Here is a 25,407-nt window from a genome sequence, read left to right on the forward strand (position 1 = left end):
AGTGACTTGTTTCACCACAGGTTTCAAAGTGTGGAACAGCTGGATCCTAATAATCCACAAAGGGATCAAATCGTAGAATCATAGAATCGTAAGGGTTGGAAAGGACCTTAAGATCATCTAGTTCCAACCCCCCTGCCATGGGCAGGGACACCTCGCACTAAACCTTGTGGCCCAAGGCTCTGTCCAACCTGGCCTTGAACACCACCAGGGATGGAGCATCCACAACCTCCCTGGGCAACCCATTCCAGTGCCTCACCACCCTCACTGTAAAGAACTTCTTCCTTATATCTAATCTAAACTTCCCCTGTTTAAGTTTGAACCCATTACCCCTTGTCCTACCACTACAGTCCCTAAGGAAGAGTCCCTCCCCAGCATCCTTGTAGACCTCCTTCAGAAATCTGCCTGTCTGTTCCCAACACACTTGATTACTCTCAAAGCTTTGGATATAAGACAAATGTAATTCCTTTGCTTGTAATTACTATCCATAGAGCTGTGAAGGTAACTCTGACTTGGTCTGCATGTTTTGATTTACATTAAATAAGATAGGCTCCTTCCCTGGGGACCCACTCTGATGCAAGGGAAAGGCTGATATGACCTGGTGATAGCGAGAACTATGCCAACAGAAGTGTTAAGTCCTGGAAGGATCATGCAAGGTGAACAGATGATTAAAGGATGAATAAAAAATAGCTTCTGGTCATCCAGGATGGTGTCCACATAATAGTCAGGGAGGGGGAAACAAGTGGAAAAAAATAAACTGACATACACTATAGCTGTTATAATAAACAGGGTAATAAACAAGGATGGCAGAAACTAATTTGTGCCCTAGGGAACCTGACAGGGAGAGAAACGTTTGTTTTCAGACAAGATATTAGCAAGTTAGAAAGTCAGTGAAAGATACTAACACATTAAAAGTCTTACTAGGCAAAGTAAAAACATCCCTTTAAACTGCATAATAATAGCAATGGCATAATAATAATTTGACCAGAAGTCAAATTCATTCCTGGCAAATTTTCTTACCTCTAGGAAAGAAGTGAAGATGTTGTCTCCTTGCATGCACACATTCACTGTGCTGTGTTTTTTCTTACTATTTTTTTTTTTTTTGTAAACTCAACCCCAAGAGGTTTAAGGCATTTTATATCTTTTTAAGTAGGCCACTGGTTTCCCTTTTCTGCACTGCCCTCTTTCTAAACCAACTTGTAGCCTAAACTTTATTCTCTTTAGAATAGGGGAAAAAGAAAAAAGCCCTGCAGAAACTTCCAATCTACTCTAGCAAATCTACCCTGTTCCACTTTAACCTCACACCCTGGATACCCACCAGGCTGTTCTCAAATTCTTGCCTTTCCATCTGCTATTCCACAGATAAGGATTTGGGGAGGAAGGCATCCCAGAGAGATGAAAGCTGTGTACTGCACAAAAGAGAAGATTGTTGTTGAAAAGTATGACAAGGCAATGCAAGTTGTTACTAAAGCTGTCACCATTCTGGTCAGGCATGATCTTTGTAAAAAGACAGTGACACACTGACTGTGAGGAGCTTAAAAGAAAACAGCCTAAAACTCCATCCCATTATGTCCTTCCTGCATTTATCTCCATTGAAAATTACCATTACCTCTCCTCCCACCTCCCAGAAAACCTGCAGAACTTAGTAATACAATAACCCCCAAAATGTCAAAAACATAATTTATCCAGCATGAGGTGGGGAGAGGCTGCGGTGAGGGAGTGACAACAATTATGATACATGCAGGTAGTAACTGTGTACAGGGGAGGTCATCTCTGATTGCTTGCCTGAAAGGTGGAGAGAATGCATTGGTAAGTCGGTTGCTTGGGATGCTAGAGGCTGTACCACCACTGCTTGCATTTGGCCAGCACCCTGAAGCCCAGCTTGTAAACCAAGGACCATGCCTGGAGCTTGTAAAAGCAAATAGAGCAACATTCAGACTCTCTTCTCTGCCAGCACAAGATGTGAGGTTCACAGGCACTGTGGGAAGAAGACATAAATAATAAATGAGCTAAATAATGAAGACTAGCTGTACCTAATTATAGCTCTAGCTGCCCTTTTGAATAAAGAAAGCTCAAAGCTGCTGTAAAAAGATGCTGATCCCTTTTTTGAATGGTATTTGAACTTCACAGATTATTAAGATGAGAAAGTCAGGAGATGCCAACGGAAGTCACACCAGCCTTTCATAACCTTGCTGAAGAGAGAAGCAGTGTCTCTTACAGCAGTTTATTTACACATCAAAACATTCTTGAGGTTAAATTAATATTTAACCTGAATACAGAAGCAATATCTGAATTAAATTGTGTAGGGTATTTGGAAGCTGTTCTTCCTTATAGCTCTTGGTACCTGACTTGGGAGACTAACTTAGGAAAGTAGCTCTTCAGGCTCTGTACATAGTCAGGAGAGAGTCAGTTAACCATGGAAGGAGTGCAAGTTTCTAGCCAGGGCATTTAAGTGTCTAATGCTAAGTGTGTGAATGCATTTACTTTCTCATCCCTCTCTATTAATAGTTTAATTGAGAAGAATTTATTCCTAGTGCCCTTCCTATGCTGCAAACCAGGGATTATGAATGGCTGATCACCAGGAACTGAATTTCTCTCAGACTAGGGGAAAAACACGGTCCATAGAATAGGATGTCAGGTTATAGGTTGGTGGACTTGTGTTCTTCTCCAGTTCTCGGTAACTTCTTGTGACTAACTGGGGGTCAGTATACACTTGCTTCACATTTTCCTATCTGTAAAATAAACATAGTAATTCCTAATCACATTCTAAGAGGTCTTCATCTTTGGATAACAAAGTCTTGATTATATATCAACTGCAATTATTTCATTTCCAGCACAAATATCTATCCATATGGGCACATTCAAGTTATTGTTACATATTTCTAAATAATGTGAGTAGTAGAAATTAAGGCCAGTTTAATTTAAGGTTCTTTCTAAACTTTAAGTGCATTTTCACTTTCATGCATAATATGAAATGTACTTTCACATGCATATTGAAACAATTGCATTTGCAAAAAGTACAAATCTAATCAAGGGACTTATAAAATTGTAATTTGTGCAAATAGTAAACACCATTAAGATGTTTTTCATCATCCCCTATTCTTTCAGTGGAAGAATGTTTTACAGTACTGTGTAGGCTTCCTCATTAGACCTCAGTAACACTAAAGCAGCATCTAGGAACATAAGCAATGTGTACGCATGCTGAGTAAAACGCAGTGTGTTGTAAAGTACACAATAAAGAAAAAACATAACGTGTTGCTAATCTGTAATGCCATCTGTATACAGAACAGATTATATCATGAAGGAATGCCAACAAGTCATCTTTGAATTTAAGCACAGATTACTTCTATATTTAAATATATATCAAACTTCATGATGTAACACAAAATAACTGGCTAAACTATGTATGACTATTTTACTGAGTTCATGTGTCCAAAGGTAATGCAAAATTTCCACTTATCCATTCAGTGGGTATTATATAAAGGATGCTGAGGCTATAAACATTTTATCTGCATTTGGAACACAATACAGCTTGAGCCTATTTTCATTATCATTTCCTGATACCGCTGTCACTTGCTTCGAGCATACTGTAGAACAGTGATGCAAATTTGTCATCTCTAATACTCAAGCCATGGAAGCAAAGTGATCATAAAATAACTGAAATGTAGTTGTATATGCAATGGGCTGTGAAAGCTCCTATCTCACAAACCAGTAGGCCTGGTCCTCAGATGAGGAAAATCAGTTCAGTTCTCTCTCCTTCAGTGGAGTTATACCACTCTACACCTGCACAGAAGCTATGGCCAGTTACCATGTGGCAGTGACATGCTCTTTCTTTATAAATGTCTTTTCAGATGTTCTTATAACTACACCTTCCAGGTTTCTCTGGTATAGTAAGCACCATTATCCCAGGCAGCCTTCCCCTGCAGCAGTATCCCCTGGTGTTCACTTCCAGTTTGGTGGCTAAGTAATTCCGGGATTTTTGTTTTTTTCATATGTGCCTTCGCCTTTTCTTTCCAGTCCCTATCCTTCTGTAGTTATTTCTCTGAAGTAAAATGTTCTGCAGAAGAGGTTGCATGTACAACCTCAACACTCACTATACAGTCACCTTTTGTTGGAAGAGTTCCTTCTATAATGCTAAAAATATCTATTTTAATATTTCAGTTCTCAGGTGAGTGTGTTAAATGAGGAGGCAGTTCACTGACTGCTTTGTCTCTGCTTACAGAAATGGGTCTCAGATCATACTTCACACTAATTCTGCTCTGTAGTACATGTAATTAAATCTAATGCATCAGAAAGATAGCAGCACTTTTTAATCTCAAACACTCCTGGGTATATAACCCAGCTTTTACACTGCGTTGCAACGTGAAGACTGCAACTGAGAATGTTTTGTTTTCCAGTGTTTTTAGGCCTTATTTAATATGATCTTTTCTGTTTGTCCCCTGTGTTTTCACACTTCCTAAAATAGATCACTGAACTAGTTCAATATGAACATACTAATGTATAATGCTCAGGTTTCAGAAGATTTTAATAGTCCTTTCTTTTTTACAGCAGAGCTGATTAAAGGTGTTTCAATGCAGTAAGAAGCCTGTGATACCATTTGATAGTTCTTATGTTCTCTCCAGATGACCTGTTTCCAGAAGAATCTTCAAATGGCTTGCAAACATTCACAGTCCCTACACTGCAAATTACTTACTGTTTATATAACTTAATGTTAGAGCATGTATTATAAAATAATTAAAATTTAATGTTTTCAGTATGATTGTAATGCTGTGGCTGGAAGTACTACTATTGAATGTCGGCAAATATACAGCAAATGCCTGTACATAAATAATGGACTGAAGATTAATGAATGCCAATATGTTTATTTTTGTATTTCAGGGCAGAGAGTAATGTAACAGTCATTAAATATCCCTAGTGTGTTTGCATTTGAAACAAAAGCCTGACAGCAATTATTTGACATAATATGCATACTAATAAAGAAATCCAATGACACACTGAATAACTACTTGGTTGCAAGAATAACTGTCTAGCCTGTATTTGCTGAAAAGAATAGTACTCTCCAGCTCCCTTATTAGCCCATACAGTTAGTACTTGTGACGCTGCTGGGGGCAAGGTGCAAGGCTACAGAAAGAGGTGGCCTGGCCATTTCTCACCAGTCCTTGCACCCAGAGGCACAGGCAGAAGTACATCACCTGCTGCATTTCCAGACCCTTGCCCAAAGAGTAAACACAGGGAGTCTTGTTCTCTGTAATGCAGCTTCCCTCACTGATGGGTCACACTGGAAAAAGAGTAGTCTGAAATCATTACGGTCCATAAAAGACCCTCTCAGGTACTTACTGCTGCTGGTTTTGAGCAGTTCTATGCACACGCTTTGTGGTGCTGCACCAGGCCCTGCCTAGGCAGGACTTTGGCACTTCAGGTCAGTGTATGTAGAAGGCAGAATGCACAAACCAATGTCCTATCGCTACAGTCCCTGATGAAGAGTCCCTCCCCAGCATCCTTGTAGGCCCCCTTCAGATACTGGGAGGCTGCTATGAGGCCATGAAGACAATCGAAGTTTAAGTCTTGTTTTTTCTGGTCAAAGAAGGTCAAAACATAGGTGCAAGCAGCTAAAACATTCAATACCCGAGTCAACAAAACTGGGTTGAAAGCAGGAAAACGGAGGACCCAGAAAGCCTCACAAATTTCTGCGATTTCCCTCTATTCACTACAGGTCCTTGTTTCCAAAAGATTTTATTGGGTTTTTTCATCCTGTGGTCTGTTTCTGCTACTCGACAGAACCTTCCAGGTCTGGGTAGCTCCTCCTCGCAGGGCGAGCCGCCACGACCCCTGCCAGCGCAGCAACCGAGACGCGCCGCGACCCCTTCGGGACCGGCCGCCACCACAGTGAGAAGCGCAGGCGCAGCCGCCGTAACGGCCAACCGCCAACGGCCGCCGCGCGCTCCGCCGGCGAGCCGCACGGCTCGGGAGCGCGCGCAGGCGTGCGTCGCCGGCGCATGCGCGCGGCGCGTCTCCTTGCCGCTGCGCGGAGGGCGAGCGGAGGCCTCAAGGAGAAGGGAAGGGGGGGGGGGCGAGCGGGGGTCGCCGCTTCTGCCGCCGCCATGTTCCTGTGGGGTTCCCTGCGGGCCGCGGCCGCACGCTCGGTAAGGGGGAGGCCGCTGCTGTGGCGGCCGTCACACGTCTGTTCCCCGTCGGCAGGGGCAGGGCGCCCGCGCCACTGGAGGAGGCCGCGGGAGAGGAGAGGAGAGAGGCCGCGGCGGGGGGGCTGGACGTGGGGGGCAGCCGGCGCTGGGCTCGCAGTGGGCGGGCGGGCGGCCGGGGCCTGCGGTAGGGCTCGGCCGCGGGGGAGAAGGGCCCGGGGCAGGCGGTGGAAGGGCGTCGCTGCTGGGTGTCTCCCTCGCCCTCCGGGCCCCGCGGCGTGCCGGGGTTACCTGACCGGCTCTAGAGAGGCGCTGCCAGCCTCGGGTGGAAGAGGCTCCAGCAGTAAACGCTTGGTGCTTGTTGAGGTCATTGGGAAGCTTCCCAAGCGGAAATAAAGTTTCCGACTTGTCTATATGTCAGAATGTCCATTGGAAGGAAGCCCCTTAATTTGTTTTTCATTCCTGAGTCAACTCTTCACACCAATAGATATCCTTTAGGGCAATGCAAAAAAAAAGCAAAACCGGGGGCTTATCCTATTTCTTCTTCTGAGTCTGGAATTACAGGTGTGGTTCTTGAAAACAGAACAATATCTTTGGATAGAATAAAGGGTTTTCATCTGAAGTGCTTCCTTTTGAAGGAACACTGCGTATGTGTTATATTTACTTAGCATACTTTAGTATGATTTACAGCAGAGCATCACATCCTCATTCGTATGTTCCTTTCAGCATTGCAGAATTTCAGTGATACTTGCATGCTCTACTCACACTTAAAGTCTTTTGCCTGTATTTTCTATGCTGTCTGGCTGACTGAGGGCACTCAAGTTGGCATGCCAGTGCACTTCATTTGACGTGTTTCATGTCAGTTGATAAAGATGATAGACTGGGAATCCCCTGGAAAAGGTGGCATTCGGGGACGATCTGCAGTCAGCAGTTATCCATGTATCCCAGAGTTCGTTTTGGCCTCTGACAAAGAGTGGCAGATGAATTGCTTTCCTGGCTGCTGCTTTCAGATGAGCCAGAAGTGGAGAGCAAAGACGAATGGATGCACACAACATAATAAACATAACTGCGTAGTAGGTCTGGTGCTTCCCAGAAGGACTGATGATATGACAGCAGCCAGTGAGTGAAACGACATGAGCTGCTGCTGAAAACATTGAGCTGATCAGGTTGCTCTTACAGAAGAGAAGGGACTGTAGTTCTCTGGCACTTAGGCTTGGGTTTCACATCTGACCCTGTGACTGTATTTTTGCTGGTTTGATGCTGATCCACTTGAAGTCCCACAAATTTTATACAGTAACAGAAATTAGTTAAGGGGGGATTTTTTTATATATATGCTATACTTTAGGAAAAATAAAAATTGATCTAGAATTCAATATTAAAATAATATAAAATTAAATTTGTTATAGAATTATTACTTATGATAAGAATATTAAATTATCTTAGTAATACTGGCCAGAATCTAGAAATCTTGATCTGTTTTGTCATGACATATCCAGAGAGTACAGAGAGTAGCTGAACAGAACTTGTATATAGGTGTGTGTTCAGATGATATTTCAGGGTTGTGTTTACAGTAGTCCTCTTGTGCCTGATCTTACTGCTCAGTTAGATAAAAGCTGAAGAAGCATGTAAATGAGAAAGCACTGCTGTAGTAATGGTAGTTTCTGCAAACTTTACATTTAAAGCACATATGATACAAACTAACAAATTGGAAAATTCTTCATGAACTGTTTAATGAGAATTTGTATTCGAGGCACTTAATTAAAGCTGTGGCAGAGTATTATCTGAAGTTAAATCCTTTAACTTCTATGTTGTCTGAAATGGTCAAAGTGAATTAAGAGCTTTTCTCTCCTTATAGTACAGGAGGACGCCTAATAGTCTCTTCTTGACTTAATTTACATTATTAGTGATGACAGTAGTATTAATAGCTTACAGTTAGAGAAGAAATCAAGCTGGTTCTGAAAGCAGCCACTAGCAGTGTGTAAATTATCAACTATTTAATACTGTGTATTTTCTTTGTAGGTAAGACAAGTCCGATACTTACATGGAACAGCAGGATGCAATGCCGGTGGAGGGGCCTTATTTGTGGTAAGTCATTTTCTATCTTACTGCGAGGGGAATGTGTAAGACTTGGCATATGCTTTTTTAATCTGCCTAAAAGCTTCTGATAGACAGAGCTTTGTTATAGAAGCCTGCTAGCATTTACAAAGAAGCATTTTTTTCAGCAGAACTTTTTATTACGGATGTGGTGGAGTATTAAAAGGTTTTACTTTAGTTTTTGGCTTTGTGTTTCCTTATATAGTGAAAATTCTCAGTAATGGTGATATTAGTAGCATTTGGGTGTGATTGCAGATGAGACTTTGCTTAAACTTTATTTCATTATAAACCGCTTCTTGTTGCCTTTTATAATTGGAGTTAATTGAATTTGTAATTGAAAGTCATTAAACTTTTTGCAGGTGTAATTTCTTGTTTTCTAATGTGTGCTGCAGAATTACCCTTAGGCCCAGGTTTAGCCCTGCTTACTGGGAGTTGAAACACGCAGTTCTTGTTCATTTTATATGTGATACAGCATGTTGCATAATGATTAATAATTGAGGCCATTAGGAATTATCATAGGCATCACTATATATATATAAAAATAGTAATAGTGATTGCAAAAATGAAAAAGCCCTCCAATTTAAATGTGTAAAGCAAATGTGTTGTCTCTCTACTTCTGAAGAGAACCTGAAGCACCTCCGAGAGGTGTGTTCTGTCCCATTCTGCTCTGTTTAGAGCTTTAGCTGGTCTGCAGTTTAACAGCTGAATGATTTGGTGGTTTTCCAACATTTGCTAGAAATCAGCACTTTATTAGAGAATTGACCACTTTGTTGAAAGCAGGTGCTCAGCATTTTTGGCCAGATTTTTGCTGTTGTTGTTGCCTTTCCGCAGCTGTCTCTACAGCTTTTCTCGTACGACGAAGTTAATGGGATTACAGTAAATGCTTCGTATACTTTTCCAGAAACTTGAGCAAGCATCGATGGTTTATGGAGTGAGAGCTGGTATTCACAGAATAGAGGAAACAGTGTAAGCTGTCAACTTAGGAAACCACAAGTGTAGTTTGAGGTTGGTGAAGACAGGCAAAAGGTGTCTTTGGCATCCTAATGTGTGTTGGGGCCTGGCACATGAAGCTAGATAGCTTTGTAAATTCTCCAGGCATTTTTCAAGATTTATGTAACTGTTTAAATTATTTGCTGGAGGGAGAAGCCTGAAAATAGAGGAAGGGAAGTAGAGAAGAGGTGTGTTCTAGTTAGCTACTTGTGATTTGCAGCTGTTTATTTAATGGCATCATTGACTTCCTTTATTTTTATTCCACAACAGAATTTTTGCTAGAAGAGCATAGAAAATTGTTCCAGGGTGGCATGGGGGGAGAGGGGAAAGGGGAAGTGTATGTCTGGTGTTTTATGGGGGGGTGGTTGGTTTTTTTTTTTAAGAGGCTAATATTTGTTCCTGTATGAAGTAAAAGGCTGTGGGAAGAAGACAGTTGGATGTCAGTGTGTGTGTAGTTAGGGCAAACAATTACAACTAAAAACCTTTAGAGCAAATTTCAGACGTTATTTCACACAGCAGATTTCAAGGGAAACTCATCCTGCTGATTTGAGCTGAATGCATTATTTTCATCAACACTAGGTGTTTGTATACAATCAGCAAGTGGGACTTCTGTCTGTCCAGATTCCTCTAGAGGGTAAACACCCCCCCCCCAACAACATTAACAAAAAAAAAAAGTCTTAGTTTCCTGGAGTTCGTATGAAGTGTCTAAAAAATGGCTTGTGGAGGAATAGTGGACTTACCTGGGAGGAACTAACCTGGTGGTAGCCCTCTTTGTAAGTCAGTTTACACATACAAGTCTCTTGGTTTTGTTTTGCAAAGCATATTGGTTCTTCTTGTTGCACTTTCCATATATGAAATCTGTCTGTGGAGAAGGGAAATGCATACAGCATGTTTTGTAGCAGCAGGGGACAGGCTAGCAGGGGACCTGGTTGTTGTAAAATCTAATTAAGTAGTAAAAGGCAGTTCTGATTTGCATGCCTATGCATCCCTTTGCAAACTTTTTTCATGCAGGTTTTGTTTTCCTTACACATTATCAGAAAAATACAGAAATAAGAGAACTACTGATACTCTTTTTTATTCTGAACCAGACAAGAAGAGACTTTCAACTCTTAAACTTAGTACCATCACGGACGGCCAGATCACTCTTCCAGAAAAAGTATATATATGAAGCTTAAAACTAGGTAGATTGTTTGCCCATAGTAATGCAAGAGAGCTGCTCCAAAAATGGCATTTCTGATGGCGAGGGAAGGCCTGATTTCACAGATACTTTTATTTATAATAGTTACTTTTCTTTCTTTAAATGTGCCCTCTCTATCTTTGACTTCTGCCTGTGTTTAGCCCCTTAACAGCTAAAATGTAGCTCTTCTACTTTGTGGTTTTAAACACATGGACTGAGTTTCCTTAACACGTAGGCTGCCCTGATGTGGGCTTTGTCATAGGTCTGCACAGTGCAGCAGTTAGAGAATTGATGTATTGCAGTTTTAATTACTTGTGAAGATGGTCAGTGAAATACTTGGGTCTCAGAGCACTTTTGCCATTCTTCAACTTATTGGGGAGCACAAGAACGGAATTGGAAAAAAAATGAAAGGAATAGAGTTTGACCTCGCTTTTCAACAAATGGCTGTAGTTGGTAGACATAATTGTTCGCACTTAGTTTGTGCAGGGAGGAAGCCTTAATATATTGGTTTCTTTTGATGAGCATATCTTATATGAGGAAAAGCTGAGAGAGCTGCGACTATTAGAGAAGGCTAGGGGAGGGAGTGCCTTCGGATACCTGAAGGGAGGGTGCAAAGAGATCCAGGCTCTACTGAGTGATGCCCAGTGACAGGACCAGAGACAATGGCCCCAGAGAATATCAGGAAACGTTTTTTTTTTTTGTAACTGTGAGGGTGACCAAGGACTGACACAGGCTGCCCATAGAGGTTGTGGTGTCTCCCACCTTGGAGATACTCAGAACCCATCTGGACATGGCCAGGGGCAAGCAGCTGTGGGTGGCCCTGCTTGAGCAGGTGAGTTTGGCCCGGATGACCTCCAGAGGTCCCTTCCAACCTCAGTCACTCTGGGACTGAACATAGTACTCTCTCCAGTACTGTGTCCTTAATTCTGATCTTGCTCACCAGAATGTGTCTCCAAAGAAAGGGAGAAATGCACCCATATCATTGAGAAGTAAATCAGTTCATGCAAGTCTTGGATAACAGGTGCACTGTCAGACAAAGCGAAGACTAGGGAATGTGTGATTGACAAACTCCTCACAGCTCAGTAGGCCTAGAACTCTATAAGCTTGTGATGAAAACTATCAAACTCTCTGCAGCACAGAAATAGATGAAGCTCATTTAGGAAAATGGAAAGCAAAAAATCTGAAAGGGGACTACAAGGATGCTGCAGAGGGACTCTTCATCAGAGACTGTAGTGATAGGACAAGGGGTAATGGGTTTAAACTTAAACAGGGGAAGTTTAGGTTAGATATAAGGAAGAAGTTCTTTACAGTGAGGGTGGTGAGGCACTGGAATGGGTTGCCCAGGGAGGTTGTGGATGCTCCATCCCTGGCGGTGTTCAAGGCCAGGTTGGACAGAGCCTTGGGTGACATGGTTTAGTGCAACGTGTCCCTGCCCATGGCAGGGGGGTTGGAACTAGATGATCTTAAGGTCCTTTCCAACCCAAACCATTCTGTGGTTCTATGATCTCACAGTGTTCACCTGTGCTGTAGCCTTTATAGTGTATTTTGGAGCCTTGCTGCATAGAAGTGACAGTGTGACAGCTGTAGCTTTAGATATAAAGTCTTTATTATTCCTCTTCGCATATAAAATATCAGTTTAGAGATGATACACTGAAAAGAACAGCTGTTCTAGACGAAGAGGGAGATTTCAATAAATATATTTATTTGCAAAAGAAATTGAGATTAAGTACAATTTTAACTGTATCAAATAGCTATGGAAGGCATAGTAGCAGCCTGAAATAAAACAGGCATGCAGATTAGAGAAGGAAAAGTTAAGTTACGGAAATACTTATCATGAATCATGGATTTAATCTGTTTAACTAAAACACAAACAGGTCTGTAAGGGGAAAAAAATTAAAAGCTGCACAGTACTTCCAAACAGTTTTTTCTCCATCAGCCTCTTTTTGAGAACTTTCATTAAAATTGGTACAAAACCCTCACCAACATTACATGTGAGGAGCCAGATCCTTTATGTGGATGGATCAGTCTAAAATAGTGGCAATTGTGTTCCTCAAAGCTGTCTTGTGTTATTGTCATGGTTTAAGCCCAGCCGGTAACTCGGAACCACGCAGCCGCTCGCTCACTCCCCCACTTCTTCCTCCCCCCGCTCTCGGAGGGATGGGGAGGAGAATCGGAAGAATGTAACTCCCACAGGTTGAGATAAGAACAGTCCCGTAACTAAGGTATAATACAAAACCACTACTGCTACCACCAATGATAATAATGATAAGGGAAATAACAAGGGGAGAGAACACAATTGCTCACCACCTGCCAACCCATACCCAGCCTGACCTGAGCAGTGATCTGGGCCTTCCGGGTAACTCCCCCCAGTTTATGTACTGGGCATGACGTGCTGTGGTATGGAATACCCCTTTGGCCAGTTTGGGTCAGGTGTCCTGTCTCTGTTTCCTCCCGGCTTCCTGTGCCCCTCCTCACTGGCAGAGCATGAGACTGAGAAAGTCCTTGATCGGAGTAAACATTACTTAGCAACAACTAAAACATGGGTGTGTTATCAGCATTGTCCTCAGGCTAAAGTCAAAACCACAGCACTGCACCAGCTACTGAGAAGGAGAAAAATGACTGCTATTAGCTGAACCCAGGACAGTTATCTTGTAGACCACACAAGAAGCAGTAAATTCATACTTAATAAATTATGAGTGTGTTCAAAGGCAATCAGTTATCTTTCTGTAATTCCCGTTATTTGGGGAAAGTCATCCTTGGTGGAGAAGTATACGTTGACTGTGGCTTTATATTTGACTTGGAACTGTGGTAGGGGTACATGCTACCAAATTGATAGAGGCAGTAGTACTCTGCTCCAGGATATAGACAGGATAAGCAAAGGGAATCTCTCATTAGACCAGCAGATGTAATTGAAGTATTTGGCCTTCTGATATTTCCATATTAAAATTTCTAACCCCAGGAATAGCTATGGAGCATGCATATTTTAAGTTCTGTACTGATGGCAGTCTTTCAGTATGCAAGTATTTTGCAGTGTTAAGATTTGTCACTAAATCCTTTGCTGCTCAACAAGAAGGCAGCATGGAAACTGCAAAATCACCCTGGGCTACTTGAGAAAATGATCAAAGTGAAAGTGAGTGGAATGGGTTTCTGTCTCCAAAATATCATTTTAAAGCTTTTATTATTAGCTGGTTGTGAATTACTTTTAACATCAAGGCTCAAGTATAGCTTGCATTATTCCCCAAAGTTTCCATTTAATTTGCAACTTCCTCAATTTGAAAACTGTGTATAAAGTTTGGAATGAAACTTAGCTATGAGTATTTCAAGGGTACCGTAATGAGCAGCTTAGAGAGAAATGAATATTTGGGGCAGGAAGTTTTTCTGGTGAATAAGGATTTTTATCAGAACTAAGATTTTATTATAGGAAAATGTCACTTCAAGACTTCTGAATTTGTATTTTCTGAACTAACTTCAACTTGATGTTCCTTAGAAGACCACCTTAAAAATAATACAGTAGAATACCTCGTTTGGGAAATACTAATTCAAAATTCTGCTGCTTCCATTCTGAGTCAGAATTGTATCTAAAATTAAGATGTTAAAATCCATTACAAGTCAAAAGAATATTAAAATGGATTAATGATGTCTTTGAATGTGCAGACATTTTAGTTATACAGCAAACTTCTTGATGTTAAAGATTTTATAGTTAATGTCTCATGGGAAAAGAAAAAAAAATGGGCTGTTGTTTCAGTCCCTTGTTGTTTATTAAACCAGGCCAGAGGCCTCTTAATCTACCTATGATGAGTTTGAACATGCTTGCCAACACCACCATAATTCTCCATTTTTTTTAATTGGAAATAACAGGAATAAGTCATTCTTTTGAAGAGTGATGAAATAATTATCAATATTTTTGATAACTTTCCCAGAGAAGTTTAATCCTTTGAGTACTATGAAATCTTTAGCTGGAATATATCTGTTTTATTCAAGCAACTCAACTGTAACTGTCTATTGAGAAGACGTTTTACAATAGTATATCTGTCCTGAATAATTTCCTCACAACCCCATTTTTACACACGTTTTCTTTTTCTCCACCTGAAGCACAGAGATAGTCCTGAAAATAATCCAGATACTCCGTTTGAGTTCACACCTGAAAACCAAAAGGTATGCAGACAAAACGAAGTGAAATGCACAGACTTTGTCTTTAGATCAGCACTGATGTATTTTTCCCTCTTTCCCTTTAAAAAGCGGATAGAAGCAATCATAAACAACTACCCAGGGGGACACAAGTCTGCAGCTGTCATGGCAGTACTAGATCTGGCCCAGAGACAGCATGGATGGTTGCCCATATCGGCTATGAACAAGGTATTTAGTACTCTCTTATCTTTCAAGCACAGTTTTACTGTTTTCTTTCAAAAAAGTAATTTTTATTCATTTACTGTGAGGTTTTGGATTGATATTATGTTTAAAAATATCTTAAGATTTTAAAGTGAACAAATATTTTCCATGGTTTGTTGTTTGCCTGCTCATAGAGACTGGAACATAAAACAGTTACACGTTTGAAAACAGAGCCAGTTCTCCACCTGAGCAGTTTGCCAGGGTTCCAGGTTAATGAGGTCAGGGATACTTGTACCAGAACTGTCTCCATGGAGATCGTGCTTCCCCCCTGTTTATTAGCTGTGACGCCAATCTGCAGAAGTAGCCACGGTGTGCCACAGAACCCGAGGCAGACCTGCTGTCTGAATTAAGTGACCATAGCACCAACCTGTAAGTATTCCCTTACCGAAGGCTTATGTGGGTTGGTGTAGGCAGATCCGTACAAGTTTGTTCATTCATAGAGCAAAAGAGCAGAAATGTGGTTATGAGCTGGAGCTGACAATGAAACCTGGAGCCCTGCTGACTCCTCACATCTGCTTGTGTATGATGCTAGATGCTGGAGGGGAATTGGCTTGAGCTTCTCGCTGTGCTAATCCATGGCTCAGTGGAGTTTGTTCTCAAGCATGGTGACTCCAGAGTAAGTCAGGTGTCTCTTCTTGGCACTTGGAATATAACTGTACATTGATGCCAATCCCCTCCCTCTTATTTATCCACTACCCGGGACAGGTGACTTCACTGAAATGGTTTGTTAAATGCCTTTAATGATGCCCTGCGAGAATTCAATACATTGTCTGTTTTCTCCTTCTTACAGGTTGCTGAAGTGTTAGAAATGCCTCCCATGAGAGTGTATGAAGTAGCAACCTTCTATACAATGTATAATCGCAAACCTGTCGGGAAGTACCATATTCAGGTCTGCACTACCACACCTTGCATGCTGCGAGACTCTGACAGTATTTTAGAAGCCATTAAGAAGAAACTTGGTATGACACAGATTTGCAATATACTTGTAATTTTTTAACATTTCTTTAATGCTACTGAAGTAAAATTGCTCATGGTGGGAACAGCACTAGTATTGAAAATAGTGAAATTATTGGAGAAGAGGTGCTAAACGCTTCAAATTTCAGATTCTGCCTTTAGTCTTTATTTTTAAAGATTTCAATACAGCAGAGCAGAAGAGGCCGTTGTCTGGAATGCCATTTACTGATCTTAAAGTGGTCTTAAAGATAGTTTGCCAGGAAGTTCATTATTCTAATGTCACTCTTGGACTGAGAAAGTATATGCTATGCCATATACAGGAGAGGACTCTGAATGCTATGGCATTTCTTTTATATGCAAAATAAGACTTTTAAGGTATATGCTGTATGAAAATTGTGAGGGTTTTTTTCTTACTTAAGCAAAGTGATAAAATCATAGAATGGGTTGGGTTGAAAGGGATTAGAAAGATTATCTAGTTCCAAGCTCCCTGCCACAGGCAGGGACACCTTCCACTAGACCAGGTTGCTCACAGCCCCGTCCAACCTGGCCTTGAACACTGCCAGGGATAGGGCAGCCACAGCTTCTCTGGGCACCCTGTTCCAGTGCCTCACCACTCTCACAGTAAAGAATTTCTTCCTAATATCTAATCTAAATCTACCCTCTGTTCAGTTTAAAGACATTCCCCTTTGTCCTATCCCTACATGCCCTTGTAAAAAGTCCCCCTCCAGCTTTCTTGTAGGCCCGTTAGGTACTTGAAAGCTGCTGTAAGGTTTCTCCTGAGACTCCTCCAGGCTGAACAAGCCCAGCTCTCAGCCTGTCTTCATAGGAGAGATGCTCCAGCCCCCGATCATCTTTTTCCTCCTTATTGGATGGTTATGGGGAGAAGCGGGGATAAGATCAGAAACTAACAACTCTTCCCCTTCTATGAAGTCACAAGCTGTGCTAACCCTTCCTAAGAACCAATGTGAGAAGAGTTGCAGAATAGCTGCTTATTGTCTTGCATTTCACATATTCTGTGGTGTGGAAAAGGCATGTTTAGATGAAATTTAGATGAAGTTTGTTACTGCAAATATAGATTAATTTTAACTGAAACTCCTAGCTTGAGAAATCAAAGCATTACAGATGATAGCGTAGCTCATACTGAGGCAGGCCTCACTTAAGACTTCTATTAGTGTGTTGTTCCTCCTCCCCCAATAACTGTAGAGGAAAACTGCTTTGCAGCATTCTTCTTTCCATGGAGTGTTTTGTTGAGATCAGACTCTGCGATGTTATGGTGGCTGAACTGCCCTCTGGGGAAGGTATTTGTCTGGATCGCTGGAACAAAAATGTGTCATAGAAGCCAAGTCTGTGTACAGTGTTGCTCAGTAAATAAGCCTTGGTGTATAAAATTGGAAGTTGTTTATGAATTTGTAGCTAAGAATTTTAATGCTTGAATCTTGGTTAATTTGGGAATTTAATACTCAATGCTGTATTTACGTATTTTATATCAGCACATGAAAGCTGATGTTTTCCCTATTTTTCCATTCTACTGTATTCATTACTAAAAATGTGCCCAAGTAGAGCTGTTCTGTTTCTTGGAATTGTCATTTCATGGTTATTTTTCAATAGGTCCTAACTGTAAACCTGTAAATGAGATCTCCAAAATATATTTGAAAACTGACTTCACAGTTTGTTAGAATCTTATGTTGAATGGAAATATTGTGGACTCATTTAAGAGGACTTAACTATGGAAATGTTTTTAAGGCCAAAATACAAGTAATAAGAAGTCTATGGAGTACCTAAACTCACACTTTATTAATCTTGTTCAATAACCATTGCTGAATCTAATATTCTTTATTGGTTTAGGTATAAAAGTTGGGGAAACAACACCCGATAAACTCTTCACACTGATAGAAGTGGAATGTTTAGGTGCTTGTGTAAATGCACCAATGGTACAAATAAATGACAATTACTACGTAAGTTTTACATTCCCTTTTTAAAGATGAGACAACTTTGCTGGGTTACCTGTGTTTGCGTTTGTTTCAGATTCTTAAGTTTTGGTCAGTTACTTCAAATTTGTATTGGCAAGGACAAGCATCTTTTAGTTTCTTAGCCTCCTCCTAGAACACTTCACCTGTAGCACAGTGTATTGGTGTATTTTTCCTTTCTGTTACTGTCTTGATTTATACAAGTGCGATAGTGGTCTCTCCATAAATCTGGGATTTTTAGATAGGTATTTGATAAGCTTTTAAAAGCACTTTGAAGCAGTCTGGTGGAAAGTATGGGCAGGCTTAACACTATTTTTAACTTTCAGATTTCTAAATTCGGCTGACCTGAATTATGCCTGACCTGGATGCTATCAGACCAAAGGAATTAATGCATTGACTGAATCCAGCTTAAAAAAAACCCCAAAATACCAACAAACATCTCACACAAAAAAAAAAACCAAACCACAAAACCACAAACCCAACTTATTTTTTTAAATATTTTATTGTTATCACAGTCTGATTAATTTTTATGAAGTGTACTCTTGAACTATACCCCCAATTTCTTTTGTCTCAGCTGACACCATTTTGTAGTATGTATACAGTGGGTAGACAGAGATCCAGCTCACTGGGGTACCAAGGAAGCTGAGAACACAAGCCCACGTTTTAGATGACGTGCATCAACATTGTTAGTTTTAACATAATTTCTGCAATACATATGAAACAAATTTTAACATTAAAATGACAGCAGGTTTTTTAATCTTCCTAATTCTTTAAACAAATATGCATGTTAATGGACGGGATCAAAATTACCTATGCTAGCACCACACCCGAGAGCCACTAATCTGATGAATTCTGAATGCTGCAATTAGCACGACTGCTGACTTTGCAGGGTCTTTTCTCTGTTTGGTCAATGTTGGTTTTTCTTTTTTTACAGGAAGATTTGACACCTAAAGATATCGAAGACATAATTGATGAGCTAAAGGCTGGCAAAGTTCCCAAACCTGGCCCAAGGTATGCTCTGTTTGTATAATACTGGCCAACTACTTGAAGGCTGATCCTTCTGAAAAACTAAATTCCTGTTCCAGTGATTTGAGGTCATAACCTACAGATAAAAAGCATTAATTCACATCCTGAACAGAATGGCATGTATTCAGTGCCTTGCTGTTATCTTCAAAGGCAAAAAGAACTGGAAGGAACAGAGAAAGAGAATTTGCATCTTCCTGACTGACTAGAGGAGCATAAAATGTGAAAACATCAGTTCTGATGTGGCTTAGTACTCAATAAGCGAATGGTATCACCTGTTGCCTTTTTATTTTTCTAGCTCATGTCAATCAACAAATGCCTGTTGGTTGTTTGGTTTCTTTTCAATTTCTGACAAAACGCAGAAAGATTGCAAGTTTGTGCGAGGGTTATTTCTGAATTTATCTGTTATTTTCCACTGTTCTTTGTTAGCCCAACTACACACGTTTATGTGAATGGAGGAATTAATTTGACTTGGGTGTGTTACCTATTCCTACTGTTTCACCATATTTTTTTTTTTTCCTACATACGAGAACAACAGTCTTAAAATAATTATAGTTTCCAAACACAGGGAAGCATCTGTAACAAAAATCTGACCACTATAGTCAGATACTGCCTTTGGTATTGCTGGGATCAGCATCACTTTTGTCTGGCCAACCTATAAATCAGTAAAAAAGAAAACTAGTCATTCTGCCTTGCATTTCAGTTATGAAACTATTTGTCACAAAAAAAACAAAAGAAATAAAGCAGCTTCAGGCTTAAGTGAGATTTGTACCTGTCTTTGATACGGCGATTAAACAGTATGTGAGGTGATAACGATACTAGCAGTGGATAAAAAACTCCTTTCTTTTTTCAGGAGTGGACGTTTCTCTTGTGAGCCAGCTGGTGGCCTTACTTCTCTGACTGAACCACCCAAAGGACCGGGTTTTGGAGTTCGAGCTGACCTCTAAGGATTTTGTAATATAAGATAAGCTGTTTGAAAATAATAAACTCACTCTAAATCTCAGTAAAATGATGTGCATTCTAGTACTTTTAAAAATGAAGAAAGTTAGAACACCTAACTTATGGTGGTTTTAACTACTGCAAAGCATAATCATAATTCTGGATTCTAAGAAAAGTGGTTCTGTCAGTTGCAAAGTGCATCACTGAAAGAGTCCACTTATGGTCACTGGGAGGTGAAAGTTGCATCTTTTGATCTGTCATTAAGAAGTCTTTTTTCTAAGGTTCTTTAAAGAAGCAACAAAACTGACTAAATTACTGGCACATCTGGCAAATGCACAAGGAAACAAACAAAGGGAATTATCTGACAAGACTTCATTGTTTGTTACTTTCAGTTGCAATTAAAAAAAAAAAAAAGAGAAAGGTGATCAAGTGTATCTTTTTATCATGTTACCAACAAAACCCCAAATAGCAGTAGTAATCTACAAAAAGAATGAACAGTAACGACTTCCTGTACAAATTTATTCAATACAGCCAAGGTATGCAGTGGGGGGAAGACAGAATATACTAGAACAGTTTAATATTTGGCTAATTGTAATATATGAAACTAGGTATTTGGTTCACGGATCTTTCTTTGATCTTACTGCTGTGTACCTGCTACTTTTAAGAACTAAATCTGTGTGAAATTGAGGTACTTCTCCCAATATAAAAAAGTCAAAGATAATTTTTTTTTTTTAAATTACTGTATCCTGATACTTATATATAAAGCATTTGACAGATTTTACAAGCATATGTATATATACACACACACTTCAATGTAAATTAGGAAACATGAACATGTCAGTCACTGGAGACCGTATTGCGTCTGCTTCTATTAAAATCTGCCACAGAACTTACGTTATTATAATTAATGTGGTAGATGGAGCTTAATTGTATTATTTTATTCTGTATTATATTTAGTTTGGTTTAGTATTCTGATGAACAGTTCTTCACTAAATTGTTTTCTCTCTCCCAAGTTTTGTATCTACAAATTTCCTTGCATAATGGTTCTCTCGTATAGACTGTTCATGCCCTACCTTTATTTCAATAAAGTTCCCTGATGTACTGTTAAACAAGTAATGTTACTCTTGGTAGTTCTGAGAGCAAACTATTTAAATATATCATTTGTATGTAAAACTTGCTCTCCCTTACATTACTAAATTTATAAAATGAAATCATTGAACTGCATACAAATGGAAAAGTAAATTCAATAAAGAAATGTAAGTCATGAGTGAAGCAGTCACCCAATAAGCATGAAAAAGCCCAATCTTGTATGTAAATGGTGTAGAGCACTGTGCATATGAGAAAATAGTGCACGGATTGAAATATTATCTGTAATTTAAAGTTGCTGAATGCTCTTCTTCAAGGTCACTCCAGTGTTTCTAATAACCAGATGCCTTGCAGCAGGCCAGGCAGCTGGCACTTCTCTGGAGATGTAAAATGAGATAGACAGCACACTGCTTTTTGATGCATAGAGATACTTATACACCAGTCTAACTTAAGCTGTTTGCTCGACTATAACAACAAAGTTGCATTCCTGTTCATAGAGGATTACCTTATTCTAAACTAGTATGAAAGCAGACAACTATTTTCAAAGGATACATTGAACATAAATGAGGATTTTGCATGTGTTATGAAACTACTGTGTGCTGCAGAAAACTGCAGGTTTTTTGTATGTAACTGACACTGATGAGATTGCATAATTGTGTTGAAGGGAAACATAGTTTTAGACCTGCCAAGTGTGAAACTTTCAAATATTCCAAAACGAAGCTCTAGACTGCCAGACTCCTCCCATTTGTAAAGCTGGACAGCAGGATTTGTTGCCTCCTCCCACTTTCATCCCTTATTCATTCCATCTGTACACAAAAAAATCTTGCTGTCTCTCTCATGAGCAGAACATGAATCTCAACAGTTTCCCATTTGCTGGGAATGATGTTCCACAGACAGGTATGTCACTCATTTTGATGCAACACGTAACAGTCTGCCACTCGACTAGAAAAGGATAATTTGTATTATCCTTACTGCGTGGTACAAATCTGATACACCAGTTTAAATTCAGTATTGTACGGCAGCTGTAAAACTGTGAAATATGTGAAGAGAAATAAGCAAATAACCATTGTTCTTCTTTCCAGTCTAAACCCACTTCAATCATCAGTTACATGAAGCTTCACGGTCCTGGTTTCTACATCAAAAAAGTTTGGCAATCATTGTATTAAGATAAATACTTAAACAAACATCTTGCGTTATTTCAGCTTTTGTTGAAATTTGAACATTGCAAACTTAAAACATTTCAACTAGAAATACAGAATCTGTGATAATTGTTACTTCTTGTTTACTATGTACAAAGTTATTTTCATAATAACAACTTATATGGGACTGTGACGAGGACTAAAACGGTGACTGTTATGGAAAAATTCCAGAATAGTGTAAGAATTAATATATATCCAGGTTCTCTTTTCTATTCTTGAATAGCTGCACGTAATATCCTCTACTTGCTTTTACTAGTAGTAGTGAGTATTTCAGGTAACAAATACTAATAGGACATCATTTCCATTATCCTCAAACCTCAACAGCAGAGGGTTCCTAACAGCAATTCTCAGCAGCTAACACTAACCTGCCAGTTAAACACTTCTAAATCTGCAGTTTTGATGCACCAGTTAGTATCTTACAGTTAGTGTAAGAGCACTGGGTAGAGTTAAGTGAAAATGAGTTCCAGATGATCTTAAGGTCCTTTCCAACCCTAACTATTCTATGATTCTTTAAACTGGTAACACAGCAGTAACAGGAGTGATTCTGTGTGTTTTGGTGGTCTTGTTTGGCCATCTTCTTGAGTGAGGGGAAAAATGAAAGAATTCATGTGCTATATTATCTAAAAGTGGAAGAAAAAAAAAAAGTAAAGGAAAGCCTTTTAACTGGGGAGGGGAAAAGACTATAGAGAAGATTTTAAGAAAAATAGGTAGTCCTGGGAAAGGAAAAGAGATTTAGAACATGGAAGCACAAAGAACCCACTGGGCCGAGCCAGTGGATGGTGGTTGTTCCTTTGTTGAAGATGGAAGAAAGTTTGGAGTAATGATAAACTCCAGTAGATACCCAACAATACGTTCAGTGTTGTGTAACAGTTTCCATGACATCTGCACACTTCTAGAAAAATGTCACCTTGAACCATGTTGTCACTAAATAGGAAGAAGCACTGAAATTCAGTTCTACCCATGCAGTGTTAGCTGGGCCACTGGCTGACCTGCCACTTACCCACCAAAGGCGAGTGCATTTGCTTTCACCAGCGTTCTGCAAGTTCTTGGGATAAAGTTCTTACATTAGACTTTTGCACTATCATCTAAGATTTTCAGTCACTGAATTCCTAGACTGAGCTCAGCAATGACAGAGTCCAACCAGATGCTGCGCACATTTGTCTTGCTTAAGACCAGGAGCTCACGCTGCTGGTAACACAAGATGTTTCACCATGGAGGGCAGATAAAGGGAAGCATGGTGCACACCAACACAGTGCAGCTGCAAAGGCATTTTGCAGCTCTGCTGTATGTAAAAGGAAGGGCTTCTGGAGACAAGGGGAAGAAACCCGCATAGGAGGAGCAACTAGCACTTGGCTGACTGATGCTTTCTAATAGCCCAAACAGTGGTTCTTACAAAACGCCTAAGGAACCCTGTGTTTTAGTTACTGATATTATCAAATCTTAACATCTGCTGCAGATGTTGCTCACGAGACTCCTTCCCTGTTTTGTCAGCTGCTGGTTGTGAACACCTACCAGCGCACACTGAAATCCTGGAGCCACATGCACATGCAGATCAGGATGCAGTGCTACACCACCATACTTCTCCCTTGGGAAGTAGTTCTTACTCCACTTACATTGGCTTCCCCAGCCTTCCTCTCTTCGGTCTGCTTGCCACCTCAAGTGATGACCTCTGCAATCACGCTGACACAAAGAATATGAAGCAAGTGCAACTTCCTTTGTGATGTAGTCAGGGGTGCTGGCGTACCTGCTCCTGGTCACCTGACAGGACTCCCAGCACACTAAGAATCAAATGATGGCAGTTGCTTTACCACACAAGTGATCTGCACCAGCATCTATACAGTGAGATTCCTGAAAGCAAGTGAGAGAAAACTGCCTAAACAATATGCTGTTGTGAAGTGTGGGAATATCTGGGATCTGTGATGCCATTCTCTATTCATGCTGGAAAATGATGGGTGGAAGGCCACATAATAGATGGCCTTAATAAAGTAATCCTTTAATTCCAAAAAAATTCATCTTTCTGACAATTTTACCCATCTGACTTGCATAGTAAATATTAAGGAATTCTTGCTTCTACACGACTAACAGATGAAAGCAATCCAGTAGCAGACTGAGCATGGCAGTTAAGACTCCACTAAGTAGAAGGGCTTTGTTTAGTTGCCTTCTCAAAACACTACACCTGACAGCTCGTGTCTTTAGCACCTTCCAGCAACAATCCAATCCAGAACGCACATGTACCGAACCACACGTGACTAAATTTTTTAAGTCCTAATGTGTAATACTATTTTAATAAGCAGATACAAGGCCTTTCACAAGTGCAGATGAATGACCCGTTTTCAAAGTTGCAACTAGGACTAACGTCAGCCTACTTCTGTAACCCCTTCTGATGCATTTGTATGACGTCTGGCTTATTGGCGCAAGCAAGACATCCCTAAAAACTACACACTTTTTGATGCCGTTTTCAGACCTGGCAGCGGGCCCGGGCTCCATACAGCAGGCTCTGCGGGGCTGGGGCCCGCACACCCCCACAGGCGGCCCTGCAGCGCTCTCGGGGTGTGAAGCGCTGGGCGGGCGCGGACGCGGTGCCTGCCTCAGCGCGGCAGAAAGCACCGAGCAGGCCCAGGCGCGGCGGGCTCGTCCTCTCGCAACCCCTCCACGAGTGCCCCGAAGACAAGCGGCCCCCCCCGGCGCTGCGCCACACGCACCTGCGGCCAGAGGCTTCTCCCGAAGGCTGCCGGCACGCACCGATCCTGTCCCACCGCCTGCGAACGCTCACACCGGGAACCAGGCGGCCGGTGCCCGCGCCCGCCTCATTCGGATGCGCCGCCGGGCTGCCGCCAGCACGCAGGCGCAGTGCGCCGGCCGTTAAAACTCACTGCGCCATCGCCACCGGAAAACCCCTCCCCGGGGAGGGAGGGAGCGACCCGCACCGCCGCGGCGGCAGCGCAGGGCGCTGGGGAGGGCTGCGGCGGTGGCGCTGGGCCGGCTGCGGTCCCGCGATCCGCTCCCGTCCCCTCGCCCCGTCCCTGCCCCTCAAGCAGGCGCGAGACGGCCGCGCCGCCGCCATTTCCAGAAGGTTCCAGCGGCCGCCGCCGAGCAGACGGCGGCTGCCCCGGCGCGTGCGCGCCGCTCCCGTCCTTCTCTCGCCACCCCCTTACCCCCCCCCACCTCCCCTCCCCGCCACTGCGAGGCACGCTGCGAGCCCGTTATTCCCCGTGCGCACGGGAGGGAGCGCGCTCCGCCCGAGGGGCGCGCCCGTGTCCCGCGGAGCCGCTGCCGCGACGGACGGTGCCCCCTTCCCTCCCCAACGACCGCTGTAACGCCCGTGCCCCCTGTGAGGGCCACGTGGGCGGGGCGCGGCCAATGGGAGCTCCGCGGAGCCCTGCTCGAGCAGCGACGTTGGGGAAGGGGGAGGGGAGCGGCAGCGGCAGCGCAGGGGGAGAGGGAGGGAGGGA

General features: G+C 41.6%; 1 protein-coding gene across 1 annotated transcript; it reads left to right on the forward strand.

Annotated features, from left to right (window-relative positions):
• Positions 1-5,935: 5,935 nt before the first annotated feature.
• On the forward strand, positions 5,936-21,936 carry NDUFV2 (NADH:ubiquinone oxidoreductase core subunit V2). The gene is made up of 8 exons (XM_030489330.1): positions 5,936-6,140; positions 8,157-8,222; positions 14,491-14,553; positions 14,638-14,754; positions 15,578-15,746; positions 17,587-17,696; positions 18,643-18,719; positions 19,585-21,936. The coding sequence occupies exons 1-8, from the start codon at positions 5,994-5,996 to the stop codon at positions 19,676-19,678; spliced, it is 843 nt and encodes a 280-aa protein (XP_030345190.1). The 5' UTR covers positions 5,936-5,993; the 3' UTR covers positions 19,679-21,936.
• The last annotated feature ends 3,471 nt before the right edge of the window (positions 21,937-25,407 follow it).

This window comes from Strigops habroptila, chromosome 1, assembly GCF_004027225.2.
Source record: "Strigops habroptila isolate Jane chromosome 1, bStrHab1.2.pri, whole genome shotgun sequence".
In the NCBI taxonomy this organism is placed as follows: Eukaryota; Metazoa; Chordata; class Aves; order Psittaciformes; family Psittacidae; genus Strigops; species Strigops habroptila.